This window comes from Podarcis pityusensis (assembly GCF_964106645.2).
Source record: "Podarcis pityusensis genome assembly, chromosome: 17".
Lineage (NCBI taxonomy): Eukaryota > Metazoa > Chordata > Lepidosauria > Squamata > Lacertidae > Podarcis > Podarcis pityusensis.
This window is the reverse complement of record NC_138042.1, coordinates 15,178,503-15,195,009: the sequence shown is the minus strand read 5'-3', so window position 1 is coordinate 15,195,009 and position 16,507 is coordinate 15,178,503. Positions and strand designations below refer to the sequence as shown.

Here is a 16,507-nt window from a genome sequence, read left to right as displayed (position 1 = left end):
ATGGTTTGGGGGTCCCCCCCCCCCAGTACGTGTGCCTACAAAGAGCACGGGAGCATATTTGGAGGATGATTTATTTTCCTCCCTGAAAGATTTCTGCCTCTTCTGATTCGCGTCCCCCTTAACGGCATGTGTTATATATTGACAGGGATTAAGTTTCCCCTCCTGAACGGAACAATGTGCGGGCAGAAAGAGAGCTAAGAGCTACCTTGCTGGTTCCTAAACGCAAGCAACGAACTATGCCAGAGCTTCCAAGCCAAGCACTCCTCCTCTCCAAGCTCTGCCACGCTCCCTCTCTCCTTCCACCCCTCTCCCTCCTTCCTTCTCCCAGTTATCCTTGTCCGGGACCCCCTTTCCCCCTTTTGTTATTCGGCATGTCTGATTAGCCCGAGCCTGATTGGCTGCCTGCCTGTTCGGAGAGAGATTCCATGCAGATCAGCCCCTGCTCTCGCCCAGTCCTCGCTCAGGAAACGTGAGCGCGGCGGATGGAAGCGGAGAGGCAGCGGCTCAAGCGCTAGCGCCCCGCCGCCGCCGCTGCTGTTGCTGCACCGAGCCTGACAGCAGGCAAGCGAGGCAAGAGAGCCGCTTAGCAGCCGCAGCCGCTCACTCACTCAGTGCCTCTGCCTGACCGACTGAGATCCCGGCAAGGATCCAAGCATGGAATGGTGCCGCCGGGCAACAGCTGGCGCTCTGCTCCTGGCTTCCCTGCTCCTGGTAAATGCCTTTTCTTCTCCTTTACTAAAGCAGCGGCGGCCGCAGGATGGTCTCTCCTCCCTTGCAATGTCTGGAGAACTTAGGTGGGGAGAGCGCGCGGCGACTCCTTCCAAGCGAGGCTGCTCCTCTCGCAGAGGTCCCAGCCTCGCAGAGCAGGTCCCGTTAGGTGGCAGGGGCTTAAAGGGCAGGTACAGACAGTGGCGTAGCGTGGGTTGTCAGCACCCGGGGCAAGGCAAGTAATTTGCGCCCCCTAACCCGTGGATTTGCGCCCCCTAACCCCCAGATGTTGCCCCCGGTGCGGCCGGCCCCCCCTGCACCCCCCACGCTACGCCACTGGGTACTGAGAGTTGGGCTCGCCTCTGGTGTGGACAGGCAGCCCCTGAAACTTCTGGGTCTTGGAGGGGAAGCCCACACTCCTGACATCCAGTTCTGTGGTTAAGGATGTGCCTGGGATTCTTTCTAGAAGGGATGCCGTTCTTTTCCCCTCCTCTTAAAAAAAAACTATTTCGCCCACTCTGCGAGAGAGAGAGAAAAGCAGGTCCCGCAAGCGACTGAAGGATCTAGCCCTGCTACTGCAGTAGCGCGCTGATCTCTGATCACTGCAAGATTCTCGCGCAAACTTAGCTGCTTCTTTCCTCTCCACGGTGCCACCGATCCTGCCCGTTTGAGGATCTTAAGCGCGCGTTATTTCCTCCAGACGAAACTTTTCAGATAGGAGGCTTCCCTAACCTGAATGACGGATGAAATTCTTTTGCGAGTTGGACTCTTGGGCTTGGGGGTTTGGGGGTGTTAAAAGGGAAAGCTCCGTTGCAAAGTCTCCCCCGTGGGTTACTACCCCTCCTCCCTACCCTCCCTCACGTTCCCAAAAGCGTCGCTCACAATCTTGAAAAGATATGCTCTTGCATGCTGCCCGTGTCTTTTGTGTTTGTTTGTTTTTCCAAATCACTTCTGGTGATTTGGAATAATTGACTCGTTCATGCTGATCTTTTTGCAACAAGAGCTAAAGTTGTCTGGGACCAGGAATGGAGTTGTCCGTGTGAAGGATTTCACAAATGCAAGGGGGTGTGGGGTCAGAAATGATATTTGAACGTCAATAGTACTGTTTCTGGTGTGGTTCAAGGAAAATCCAGTCTGTCTATAAATACGAATTAAACTTGCTATTGCACATTAAGGTCCATGAGATATTTGAAAGTTTATTGCTGACTCACTCGTTCTCTGTGACAGGGATATGACTCTGCACTTCACTTGCACTGTAAATACTTTCCTACAGATGGCTGCTTATCCTAAACCGGGTTACTGTTTGTCATTGTAATTATTGCCAGCTCTACTGCTTATACCAACCATCACTTTTATGGCAAACTTATTTTTTTGCCGACAAGTGTTGTGCATGATATTGTACATGCCACTGTCCCCAAATCTTTGCACTAGTTATGCACATATTATTTCATTGTGCATATCAACATTTGTTTTTAAGATAAAATGTGTAAACTATTACAAATCACTAGTATAAATGTGGCAAGAATGGGTAGCTGGTCAGGCTTATCCGGGGCTTTTTACCTCCAGAACCTGTTTTCAGTGCCAGAACACATCAGCAATTTCTCTTGCCACTGAATAATCACTTCCATCCACCACTTCTATAATAAAGGGGTCGTTTGAAAGCTCCTTGGGGCAGGGGCCTGTCTTTTGCTTATTTTACACTGTAAAGGGCTATGCGCATTATGCAATACTGTAATGATTTGTAAGCTTATTACTCTGCAAGTCAAAAGAGCAAGGCTCTTTCTTCCTTTCTGGATTCATCCCAGCAGCAAGAGAAAGAGTACATATTTGGAGCATGCTTGCGTTAGACTTGCATAATTGTTACTCTGCGTTGCCCTGCCAAATCGTGCAATTTTAATCCACCAAGAGCCAGTTTTTGAGAGCAAAAAGGGGTGCTAAACCCTCCTTCTCCCCCAGCGTACCTCCCCACTGCCAGCCCCAATAAGCTGTGAGTGAGAGATTGTGGGCAACAGACTGGTTCACCATGCCTCAATCACATGCCCCTTTCTCTCTTAAAATTGATCCCCGCTTTATACACGACTGGAAAACTTTGTTTTGTTTTTTTGGTATTCTAGGACTGACTGAAGCAAGAGTTGAAGCAGCGTGATTTGGCTTCATCCTCAGAACATACCTAAACCAAATCTCCATTACTTGTGAATTAGGCACTCATTTCTCAGTTCACTAAAATAAATAGTACTCTCTGCTGCCAACCATTATGCATTATTCTTGTGGTCCTAGTTTGAGTTGGGTGAGTTGACTGGGATTCTTTTCTCTCTTTTAAATAGATTTCCCCATTCACCACCAAATAAAACTTAATTTGTGCCTGCAGGTAAGTTATAGGGGAAAAGAGGATGGGAGAGATGCAATCTCAAAGGTACACAAAACAATGCACTGTTTTTTAAAAATATTTTTCCTGCCCCAATGCATTTCAAAGCACACCGAGTAAAGCACAATAAAATGATGAGTGATGGGGAAGACTATGTTACACTCCCCCTGCAAATTAATATATGCATTTTGGCAGGCTGGCAACTTTCTGCTTCACTGTTTGGTTTCAAAGATCTTTATGGGTGGAATGAGATGGAACAAGAAATTTAAAAGAGAGTTGAAGATAAGAGAGGACATAATTAGGGGATTAATAAGCTAGCATTTATGGAGTGTGTGTTCGTGTGAATCATGACTTCCGTTCCTCTTCTAAAGGAGTTCCCCTAAATCAAGTGTGATGAATGAGTGAATTATGGAGGGACACCAAGAACAGGATATAGATTATAGAAACCTGCAGATCTCTGGCTCCTCCCTTTAAAGTAAGTCACCCAACTTCAGCTCAGCATTAATTTATGTGGGAGAATGAAGCATATTGTGCTTGGCTTTTAGTTCTGGTCTGCATAGCACTGCACACAGAAAGGTCACCTTTGCCTTGCAGGTGTGGCTTGCAACAAGAAACAAAAAAAAAAACAAGGTTACATTAGGTATGCACAGCTACCTGTGTAAAGTCAACTAGGAAGGTATCAGAGCTGAGTACACACATACCTGTTGATCCCCAAGCAGCTTGTGATGTCAGATGAGGGCCACACCAGAAGCACCAGAAACAGATTCCTCTCTTTGGTAGATGTCTGCCCCAATCATTAATAAAACAGTGGGGTAGGGGCCCAGTTTTAAGAGCAAAAGGAGGCTGTGAGTGGGTGGCCTGGGTTTTTTGGGGTTGCTGGGTTTTTGTGTGTGTGTGGTTTTTTTTTTAATCTAGTCTGGCACTCGAAGCAGCACTGGGTGGTTTAGTCTAGGCACCATTTCAGTTTCCCACAATTCACTTGAGGTAGCATGCCTTTTGAAGGCTGTGAGGAGTTAAAATGAGGGCTGAACACAGCCACCTAGCAGTGCCATCACTGTTGCCTGCCTCCAGGTAAGCCAGTCAGGGCACTATTCTGAAGGGCCTGACCCCTCCTCGACCGCATCATTCACTGTTAAATTTGGGCCTTGTAACCCTCACTTTATTCATTATTCGTGCAGGCCCACATTTCGGGGGGGGGGAGTGTTTGCTGTCAATTCTAGCATATCCCTGATAACTTCCATGTATGTAGAGCTGTCACTATGGATTTGCTGGAGAATAGACTGTAGCTGACACTTGCAGACACCTCTGTATGCATGGATCAGGGGGGGAAACTATCACCTCCTCAGTACGCTGAATGAGTCAGCCCACATATAGATCACACAAAGCAGACAGGAGCCTTGGTTTTCATGGCTAGCTTCCCAGGATGAGCATAGGACATGTCTTGGAGGGGAAAGGTTTTGCAATTTTTCTGTGAACATTTCCCGTGCTACTGGTTACATGCTGCAACTGGGAGCCTGGAAAGCTGGCGTACATGAGTCCCTAGAGACTGAAGGTCAAAAACCTGAATGGATTGTGGTTATGTGAGCAAAATAGGTACAGCGGGATAAGTACCTGGGGTTTCCATCCTCCAAGCCAAGGATGGGGAACCTGTGGTCCTCTAGAAGTCCCAGTCCCAGCCAACATGGCCAATGGTCAAGGTTTATGGGATTTGTAGCGCATCTGTGTAGGGCCACAGGTTCCCCATTCTTGCTGTAGGCCAAAAGTGTGCATTCATTTTAGATGGTGTTGCCCCCCACTCTTCACCGCCTTGTTTTGCAAGCCCCCTTTCCCCTACTACAAGAGATGCTCAGAGTCTGAACAGTCAGATGGAGTGCAGAAGTTCCAGGCATCTCCCTAATCCTTTACTTCACTCCACCTCTGGTCTGAATAGCACCATTTTTTCATATTTCTGCATAATGCAAAATGGGAAGTGAACGGGCAGCTTAGCCCAGTTTGATCAAAAGCCACCCTGCTGTGTGCTGGAGTAATTGTTCTGCTGCTTTCACCAAGGTCCACATCCTAGATTAAGGTTTTTAATCTCTGATGACGTGTTTGCCGTGGTACATCCTCTTCCCTAGAGCCATCGTCTTCAACACTTTCTTCCTGTAAAAAACAATGGGTCATAGTTCCAGAAAAGGCAGGAATTGTGTGGTCTGCAGTAGTAGTGTAGAATGCATCAGTTCTTTATCCTGGCACTCAAATCCTCACATCTTCACCACATGCCAGTTGGGGACCAGAACAGCACACACAGCATTGTGGCTGCCAGGAATCAGATAAGGCTTTAGCAACAAGAGACCACTTTCAGTTGATTTGTCTGGGGGTACAAACAGCAGCAGACGTGTCTGTGTAGCCAGAGTGAGGGCAATGCGCCCTGTCCTCACTCTGAATGGGCTTTGTCATGTAATCATACAGCCAAATCATGATGTCATCCTGTTGATGATATGATTGCCCCAATTGACTAGGGTCACAATAGTCAGGAAGAAGCACATGGCCAGGAAGGGGAGGAGGGGAATGACACTGGAACAGCTGTAAATAGAAAGCAATCAGATTGTGAAAAGGTGTGAATGTAAGCAAGGAACATGTTGGGTCCCTTGGTGGCTGCCCTTATTATGCTGAAAATCCTGCTGTGAACACTGACCTATTGCCTGGAATCAGATGGGCAGAATGGATGTATTTCAGTCTCACCACCCAATAAGCCCACACAGATGTGTCCAAGAAGAGGTACCACCACTTTGGGAGTATGTTGATGGCAAATGATTTACACCCTGAAATGCTAATATCTTTTGCACACGTAGAAGCAAACCTGTTTTTGTCACCAGGTGCACGCTATGGTTTTCCCAGTAGTGATATATGGAAGTGAGAGGTGGACCATAAAGAAGGCTAATCACCGAAGAATGGATGCTTTTGAATTCTGGTGCTGGAAGAGACTCTTGAGAGTCCCGTGGACTACAAGAAGATCAAACCTATCCATTCTTAAGGAAATCAGCCCTGAGTGCTCATTGGAAGGACAGATCCTGAAGCTGAGGCGCCAATGCTTTGCCCACCTCATGTGAAGAGAAGACTCCCTGGAAAAGACCCTGATGCTGGGAAAGATGGAGGGCACAAGGAGAAGGGGATGACAGAGGATGAGATGGTTGGATAGTGTTCTCGAAGCTACCAACATGAGTTTGACCAAACTGCGGGAGGCAGTGGAAGACAGGAGTGCCTGGCGTGCTCTGGTCCATGGGGTCATGAAGAACCAGACACGACTAAATGACTAAACAACAACAAGCCCACTCAAGAAGAAACGGAAACCACTGAGAGTACTTTCCCTTGGAGAGTCCTTGCAGGATGCATGCATTTGTTTCATGCATACTTTGAAGTATATACTAAACACCTAAGAATGCAATGTGTGAGGTGGCACTGAAGTAAGTGAAGACTATATGTTTGAGTTTCTCAAGCGATAATTTAGCATTCCGCCTGCCACAGCATATAGCTGAGGGCAGCAGCAGCAGCAGCAGCAGGGCCACATCCAGCCCCTTGGAGAAGTCTACCAGACCCACCTCTGGTTAGAAGCAAAAGAATTCCAGACATTAGATTTCACCACTGACCTTGTGAGTGCCAGGACCTCCAGCCTCCTTCATTCTTGTAAAAATTCCATATTTCAGTGATGCTGACACAGAGTTCAGTGGAAACTCTTCACATATGTTAGTTCATAGGAATGTAGGCTTTATTGTGGCTGATAGGCAAATATGCTGCCACCAGCAAAAAGAAGTTGAGATGGGGGAACCCTGCAAATATTGCACCAGCTCAGGCTAGGCAGCAGGAGAGAGGCCTTGATGTTCTGTCTCTCCTGCCCCATCACATTCTTTCTGAGCAAGAGTGGAGCTGTGATTTAGCACCCTCTGGTTCATTGAGTCACTGTGCTCATAAGAGGGCTGGCCATGCTCAACCTCTGAAAGTCCCACTGCATGCAGATCGAGAACTACAAACCATCATACAAAAGGAGGTACCTGACACTGCAAAGACCTATCAGGGGACTGAGCCCAATAATTTTTAATTAGCTTTAAAAAATAATAATAATCTCATTGCTTTGTTATGCAACAGGGCCTGAACTTGCAACGAGTAATTAATTTTAGAAATAAGAAGATTGGGGAGCAGGATTGATCTTTGTTGCTTTTAATTTCACTGTTGTTGTTGTTGTTGTTGTTGTTGTAAAACACATACTCGTGTTTTTCTGTGCATATGCAGTTCTTCCTTGTGGGGATTCAGGTTTATTAATCAATGTATTTCTTCAATTGTTTCCATGCACATGCACTTAATTTGATATAGATTGCCAAAAATTGGAGGGGAGGGAATCTTGAAGAGAATTGGTAGGTAGCCAGGTTTAGCTTCTGCTAAAAGAATTAGCAGACTACTACTGTTTCCTTCTGAGTAGCTGCACAGGTGCAGCTCTGCAAGTCGCTTGCTCCAAAAATGAAAAGGGGGGGGGGGGGAGAGACAGGAAAGTGACCAAGAAGAGGCACAGCGTGAGTCTTTCTCCAGATCAGTTGTGAAATAACTGGAACCTGCTTGATGAAGTACATAATGGGGGAGGGGAGGCTTGAAGTTCCAGACTTTAAAGAGAGAATGCTAAATTAGGCCCCTTTTGTGAGTAAATATCAGTAGCAGATTGTGTGTGTGTGTGTGTGTGTGTGTGTGTTTTAAAAACTGCCAATCCAGATGCACCAAAAATAAATAAATAAGTTGTAAAAAAGGGGGGTGTTCTAATTAATTGAAGAAACATTTATGTGACTGAGATTTGTCAGAGGTGAACATTTTCCTCTGTATCCACAAGAATGCATACACGAGGCATTCTATGAATGTGAAAAAACTGAATGAGAACCTATGTAGCACCGTGGTTGGGCTTGTAAGACCCAGGTTCAAGGCCCCTCAACCATGAAGCTCACAGATAACCTTGGACCAGTCCAAGCCACTTGGACACACTCAGATGGACATCTCTCAACTCCATTGTATCATCTGTGAACTTAATGATCTTATTACTGGGGTATTTGGGGGCACAGTCAGCTGTATAGAGCGTATATAAAAGCGGGCTCAACACACACCCCTGCGGCGTCCCCGTATTCGTGATGAGATCCGCAGAGACGTGGGAACCCAACCTGACCCTTTGGGAACGGTTTGATAGAAAATCTAATATCCACCTGCACAAACATGGTGGAAGTCCCAGGTCTAATAATTTGGGCACCAATCTATGCGGAAGAATAGTATTAAATGCAGAACTAAAGTCTACAAATAACAGTCTCGCGTAGTTCCCTTGCTTCTCCAAATGAGTCAGGACAGCACGTAAAGCCATTGCCACAGCATCCTCTGTGGATCTCTTTGCCTTGTACGCAAACTGGTAAGGGTCAAGTCCCACCGGCAGACAAGATAAGATGTGCTTATTATAAAAATGCAGGGATTTTTCTCCTTTTTTCGTGAGGTTATGTGTGCGGAAGATAAGAGAAACTAAAGATTTCTTTTTTAACCACGCCTTGATCAATATTGCATGGAGTTCCTGTCTTGTGAGGTGTGTATGCACAGATAAAGCCTGCTGTTTAAATTATGGTTGATAAGGTTGGGAGGCTGTTGATGAAAGAGATTCACCTGAGGTAACAGGGATGGAAAGAGCTTGCCTGCCATAATCTAACCACTAATATTGATGCTTCAGGAATCAGATGCAGACCGCTGGACCTCATTTGACCCCCATTGATTTGCACCAGCGGAGAATTTGGCCTTGGCTTGCAAAATGGACATACATTCATAGCCCAAAAATTCCAATGACAGGGACCAACAAACCCAGGTATTTTTCGGTGGGGTGAGAAGAGATGCCTTTGCTCCTTATATAGATTTTACATGCCGAAGAAATGAGCCAATAAAAAAACAACAACACCCCGAAGTTGCGAGTAGACACAGGGAGCCTTCAGTCTTCTCACCCAAAGGGAATGTGGCTGAGACTTAGGCTGCTCTTTGACATGCATGTTCATCCTGAATTGAAGTCAAACCACTTCTTGTCAAAGAGTCATTGAATCAAATTTGCATTTGCTGTCTGCTCCTTTTCAGGGGCCTTAGCTCTCTCTCTTGCCTGCCATTGTAATAGTTTCAGGAGTAACACTAGGAATGATAATAAAGTACATGGGTTCCCCCTCCCCTCAAGAATTTCTTTCCCCTTCTCCTCCTCCTCCTCCTCCTCCTAATTTATACATGGAATCTAGTCAAGTACAATAGTCCATTCCATTCATGCTCTCCTCCTCTATTATCTGTTTTGGATGACCATTGGTGCAATTAGCCTGTGGACTGAATCTTAAATTCCTTGTTTTACAGCTGAACTCAGAAAAGTTTTCTTCTGTCACCCCCCCTTTTTTGTGCAGATATGTCTATCACTCTAAGACTGCCCATCTGTTTCTACGTTTATAGCTGTGAGGAGAGAACGATTTTCCAATGCTTGCTCCAAAAATGCACATGTTCTTTTTCCATGATCGCTCACTTGTGTATGCGACCGGCACTCAGTTGTGCCAGCTGAATATGTGCACACTGTACTCTGCTCTTTACACATGCAGTCAAGTGGCTTTGTTTATGCACACGATCCGTGTTCAAAAATACTGCACCGTTTCGGCAGCCGTGTCCAAAACTTATCTCGTGCTCTCTGCCACTCGGATATCTTCGCTGCACCTGAGTTCAAAATCAGGAGATTAAAAGCATATCCACTGGGCAAAAGGGCGTTTTATCTAAAGCAGTGTTTCCTAAAGTTGGGTCTCCAGCTGTTTTTGGACTACAACTCCCATCATCCCTTGCTAGCAAGACCAGTCAATGGAAACTGTAGTACAGAAACAGCTGGAGACCCAAGTTTGGGAAGCACTGATCTAAAGCACTACTATGCACTACTGAGGAAGCAGTGATGGGAAGAATCCTGAAAACCTTTAAATATGTCACTAAAGACAATCGAAGAGGTCTAGCATAGATTATTAAAGGGTGTAGGTATTAGGTCTAACAGCACATAAGACAGGAAACCTGTCTCAGAGCGTTACCACCTCAGACTGCAGGTGTGAGCTCCTATGATCCTACGCGCCTCAATAAAACATTCCCAGCTGATAGAAAAGATATTGATTCATTTCCTTGACATGTTGTTTGTGTGGGAGCTTATTCCCACAGGCTTCGGGGAACTGACTGTTTTGAGTGAAAGGGCAGGTGACTAAGCGGTGGCATGATAGCAGGTTATAAAATTGTACATGGCATGGATTAAGTGAATAGAGGAAACATTTTCTCCCTCTCCCATATCACTAGAAGATTCCAGATAAAAGAAAGTACCGGTACTCCTTCATACAGTTAAACTATGGAACTCATTGCTACAGGAAGCAGTGATGACTGTAAACCTGGATGGGACTCTAGGTGGATTGCAGATGAAATAGGAACAGCTAAAAACATAGAAAAGAAATAATAGGAAAAACAATTAAACATTAATATCATTCAGCATCTCACTCTTGCTCTTTCTGAGGTCTATTAAAAACATACAGATAATTATAATAAAAACAGCACCAGCTCTTTCATTCAAAGCAGTCAGTTCCCCAAAGCCTGTTGGAATAAGAAAGTATTTGCCTGCCAGCGGAAAGACAACTGGGGTGGGGAGCCAAACTAACTTCTCTAGGGAGGGGGTTCCAAAGTCTGGGAGCAGCCACCAAGAAGGCCCTGCCCCTACCAAGCATGCATACAGGCATCTGGTTCAGGTAGTGTGAGTGTATATTGTTAGTTTCTGTTTGTGCCACTGTGCAGTGCTTTGAGTCACAAGACTCTGTTTTGCATTCCAGACTGTTGGAAGTCTCACGGAAGACGAATGTGATGTTTGCTGGTTTCCTGTTTCCTTTGTTTTTTCAGTTGCTCTCTGCTCTCACAGAGAGAGGATGTATTTCTTTTCTGTCTGCATAGCTTAGCAATAAAACCCTTAGCATGTAGCTCATATTTCTCGTCACTTCTGCTGCTTTGAAACTCTGCGTAATGGGAACATGCTTGGAGCCTCATCAAAGGCTCAGGTCGTGAATTATCGTCGGAGGAGATTCTGGAAGATGAGCTTTATCAGCTCGGTCGTAGCGGAGATTCCGACGTATATGTGAGGGAAGAAAAACTGGGTTTCAGGTCACATTCGGATGACCTTTTTATTCAGCAATCATCCTGAACTGTTTGCACAAAGTTTGTGAGGAGGTTTAGACCATGCCAGCTATTTATTGAACAAGAATTCTGATTAGCTTGGTTAGGCAACATTGTGTGAAGCGCATGTGATCCCACATTTTCCATTCACTTTCCTGATAGCAAAGAGGCTGACTTTTCAGAGAAGCAGGCTAGTTGTGTGAGAACTCCAAAGCAGCTTTAATTTTACAAACTTTAGCGGCATGTGACGGAATAGAGACAGTCTGGAGTGCCCTCAGTCTTGTCCTTTGTGCGTGCATTTGTGTTAACGATGAGAGGCTGAGCGTGGAAAGTGCATGTATATTTTCTATATGGCACATACCTTAGCCATAGAATGCATATGTGTGTTGTGTGAGTTGAAGCATCATCTGTGATTGTTGTCTTGACTTATGCGTTCTGCATGCAAATGGATTGTGTTGTGTTGATCTGTGGGGAGCTGATACCATTCATGTATTGTATGCCTTGATGGCAGGAGACTTGTGAGCACATGTAATAGCTGTGCATCTTGGGAACAACAGGGTATTCTTCTGTGGGCCCCACCCTCTGAGCTCTGCCAAGGTGCCAGGAGTTTGAATTTTTCAGGTTTGCAAGCCTATATGTCAGCTATGAAATTAGGCAAAGAGGTTGAGAGATCTTTGCCCAAGGATGTCCAGGTAGATCCCCGAAGGAACAGAATCTTCCCTGGTTCCAGTTCTGATAGTCTGTCAACACTGTCATACTGGCTGCTTTGTAGTCTAGCTGTTTGCAAATTCCCACAAGAATGACAGCATGGCAGTGAACTTTGGTCCCAAATGTAGTTGCAGTGACCATAGTGTCTGCAGAATGCATTTTGCAATTCTTAGTAAATTGATAGGCATTTTTCGAATTTCTTTCAGCACAATGATTTAAGTTTCCTTTCACATCCCTACCGTTGCTGCTTCCGCCGCCTCCGAAGTAGAACATGCTTTAATTTCATTGTAAAAATAACCCCAAATAGTTGTGGTAAATCAGAAAGCTTCATCATCAGAAGGGTGGGATTCAAGACACAGTAGCGAGAAAACTGTGCAAGAAGTATGAGTGCAAGATTTATTCCATCTCTGTGGCAAGCATATGCAGCACTTGCTAATAGCTTCACCACCTGTGAATTATACCTCATAAATGGGTTCCGACTGCTATTTTTGTGTAGAAGCAATAAGCGGTATGTTCCCTGATTCTACACTACATTAATTTTTTGCCGAGTTTCCATTTTTGTCTTTATTACCTACTTGGAATTTCTTCCAAAGCACCCACCATTTATTAGGGTGGTGCACTGAGTGCGGTTTGGGGTTTTTATTATTATTATTAATAGTAATAGTTTCGCAGTGGAAGGAAGAAGGTGGGCGATAACGTAAGGCATCCTGAGATAAAATCCACGAGAACTGAAGAAATAAGACCGGAGATTATGTGCAACATGCAATAAATCCAAACTGTCCCATAAAATAAATATAACTCATTTTATTTCTACACAAAAGTACTATTGGGGGTATTGGATTTCTCCTCCCTGCTTTGTTGGATATAAGCTTAACCCCCCTGTTTGAAGTCTGATAGAGTTGTGTTTAATTCCTGTGTTGCATCAATAGAACCATAAATGAAAAGGTATGAAAGAAGTAATAACGGCTTTTATTGTTCTGGTGCTGAAATACAGCCTGGAGAATTTACTTATTTTTCCTTCTTTCACTTTTTCCTACGCGGGCAAATGTCAGCCAATCAATCCACTTAGTTTAAACAAAGCATGGGAAAGGGTGGGCCTACCCAGCGTTTTCTACAATTGTGGTTTCTCCACAGAACCTGATCTTCAGACTTCAGGTCACACTTGCTTGTGTGAATTTTCTCTCCTGACAGGTGCTCACAGAGAGCTGTTAAACTTTGGGAGGGAGCTGGAAGGAAAGGGGGAAAACTGGAGCTCAAGGGAAGAGGAGATGCCATGGAGGGCAATCAGGACTTTGGGCAGGGATGGACACCTCAGAAAAAAATTGGTCTAACAGAGTAGTTGTGAAGTGTGTAGAAGGAAATGCATTGCTTTCTGCTTGGTGAGCAGAAGGGAAAGGTGGTTGTATCGTTCTCTGATTTTGCAGTGAAAAGACATCTTTTGGAGGCAAAGTGTTAGAAAAACAGTTAAAAAGGTTGCTCACTTGGATTCAGCTTAGCCACATCACAAATGCTCTTGTAGTAGTAGAAGTAGTAGTAGTAGTAGTAGTAGTAGTAATTATACCCCACCCATCTGGCTGTGTTTCCCCAGCCACTCTGGGTGGCTTCCAACAGAATATTAAAATACAATGCTTCAGCAAATATTAAAAGCTTCCCTAAACAGGGCTGCCTTCAGATGTCTTCTAAAAGTCAGATAGTTGTTTATTTCTTTGACATCTGATGGGAGGGTGTTCCACAGGACGGGCGCCACTACCAAAAAGGCCCTCTGCCTGGTTCCCTGTAACCTCACTTCTCAATGGTGAGGGAACTGCCTGAAGGCCCTCAGAGCTGGACCTCAGTGTCCGGGCTGAACAATGGGGGTGGAGACGCTCCTTCAGGTATACTGGGCCAAAGCCTTTGAGGGTTTTCAAGGTCAGCACCAACACTTTGAATTGTACTCAGAAATGTACTGGGAGCCAATGTAGGTCTTTCAAGACCGGTGTTATGTGGTTTCGGCAGCCGCTCCCAGTCACCAGTCTAGCTGCCGCATTCTGGATTAGTTGTAAGATGTTCTGCCTGTTCCATTTTGAAAACTCTACCAATTGTTAATTATCTCTTCCGTTGTTTTTAATCAGTCCCTCACCTTCCTTTGGAACTACTTTGGTGACTACTTTTTCAAAATTTCAAGTGTTTCTATAAAAATGTTATGGTGAGCACAACATGCAAACTGTTGAAGTGATATACTGTAGGTTGTATGGTGTGCCAAGCTTCCTTCTTAGTTGTTGTCCCTTTAAAGGGAAGGTGTGAGCTCAACTTCGGCTGAGATTCTTTAGCGATAGAGGGGCAGGAGGTTGCTGTGAACTTAACAGAATTAGGTTCTGTCATGTACTGAAGTTCTCACCCTGGGCCAGCAGGGGGATACTGTAAATAGTTTTCACTCAGGTCCGCATATGCAAATAAGGGATTGAAAGTGACGTTCAGTGATTTGATAGTTACAGAAAGTGTTACAGTTGCATTGTAGTGGAGCTCTATATAAGCAGGCTGGCTGAACCCTTCAGTTCAGTTCTGTTCTGGCCTGTGAATAAACAAGAGCTGTTTGAAGAATCACTGTGTCGTCTGATATGTTCACCCACAACTTAACAGGTTCGTTGAGTTAGGTGCCGATGTGATGGACACCAGATTATAAATCTTTAAGGAATCTTGCTCCAAGTAGGGCTGCTGTGACCATTCCCCCCCTTCTTCTTTTCTTTCTACACATTTGTGCAAAGGAGAATCTGAAAAAGAAAACACCCAATCAGATGAATTGCGTTGCCAATTTAGCTCTGCCTGATCACCTTAAATGGGGCACTTTGATTTATGCTAGGCACATAACGACATTGAACGAAAAGTTTCTTTGCCTTCTGTTGATTTGAGCGAGTCATTATGATTAAGTTCATGTTGTCTTATTTTAACAGATGTGAAAGACTGAGCACAAGGCCTTTTTTCTTGCTGCAACTTCTCTGGAAAAGTGTGTGGGCCCGGCAGAACCCAAACAGACTGGGCGTGCCCCTCAGAAGTAGGGCACCAATTTGACCTAGTTCCAGATGCTTGGCCAGTGAAGCGGGGGCAGTGGGGGGGGCAGAGAGGCTGTCACCCTCCAGATGTTGCTGGACTCCAGCCCCCTTCAGACCTAGGTAGTATGGGCAATGGCCAGAGAAGATGTCCAACAACATCTGGATAGCCCCAGATTCTTCCCTTCCTCCTTTTCTAGTGTTTGACTATGTTTGAGGAAAGGGTTATAGCTTCTGTTCAGCCTCTTTATCATAGTTCTGAAGAAACAGAGGGATTGCAACATATGGTGAATTACCTTTATCTGCCAACTCCTGCCGGGAATTAGAAAAGTTGAACTATAGCTCTGTAGGTCCATCCCCCAGATGGAAAAAAAGTGTTGGTCATCAGGAATTCAGAGACTCGGTACATGAGCAAGCTACTGTAGCGTATGTGTTCTTTTAGCTAGTTGCCCTAATTATTGTTTCCAGCCCCTCCAATAGAAAAACAAGAAACCACATCCAAATATTTTTCATATATATATAGAAAGTGCTCTGTGATGACATTATTGTGGGTATATAACATGCACCATAAGGCATTTTGCTAATCAGCTGCCTGGAAAATGACTCTTGGATTTTACTGGCAGGAGAAAAAAGATACAATCATTGCTATGTATAACCGTGTCTCTGTCCCGGGAACCCCTGTAATGTGGGGATAATTGTGTTCCTAATTGCAAGACGCATGCAACCCAGTGGAGAGGGTGAACCATGTTCAATGAGACACAATAAATATTTTATTGATTCCCCTGATGGGACGGGCGGTGGTTTACAGATAAAAAACATGGACAAATCAATCATTAAAAAGCAATACATTTGTAATATTGGTGAATATTGGTGAATTGGTGCACTTTGACTAGGCCATTTGTGAAATTGCCTGTTCGTGCTGTCAACTTTTGCCACATCCCACCCTGCGTAGAAAAGTGGACTTGCATTACATTTTCTAGTGAACTTGCATTAACATATATACAGTATATATATATGTCTGTGCATGTGTATTACATTTATATATATCCATGAGTGTATACAGTCATTATTCGTGATGTTGGCGACAAATAAATTGAAGTGCTCTGACTGTATGTGAAAAAGCAGACTTACCTTTCTGCCAGTTGATTGCCCGCTACCATCAATTTGCAGGAGTCAATTCCGGATAGTGCCATGTCTGAAACTGGCATTTCTGCTTCTGGGGCAGCCAACAAATGATTGCCAAGTGAGGTAATTCTTCTCCTTTTTTCTTATTTTATATGCAAAAATGGGCATATGCCAACGAGAACTGGAATGAGACCACTAATGTGTTTTGCAGAACAGCAATTTACCATTATGTGTGTGCTGGTATGTTGATGTTCTCTCTGAATATATTCTCTGTGGAGACCTATGACATATATTTTTTGCCACAGCCAATTTACTCATCCGTACAGTATTTCCTTGGGGGATATGAATACTGGAAATGCGAACTGACGAGTCAACCAAA

General features: G+C 44.7%; 1 protein-coding gene across 3 annotated transcripts in view; it reads left to right on the top strand.

The window, feature by feature from the left end:
• The window catches only part of ADAMTSL1 (ADAMTS like 1), a 485,290-nt gene that overhangs the window by 229,548 nt on the left and 239,235 nt on the right, over positions 1–16,507 (top strand). The window contains exon 1 of one of the 3 annotated variants that reach the window (XM_080987683.1): positions 214–711. The exons of the other annotated variants lie outside the window; for them this stretch is intronic. Coding sequence (XP_080843809.1) covers positions 655–711 — 57 coding nt within the window. The 5' untranslated portion in view covers positions 214–654. Of the gene's footprint in view, positions 1–213; positions 712–16,507 lie in introns of those variants that run through there. 3 annotated transcript variants of the gene reach the window in all.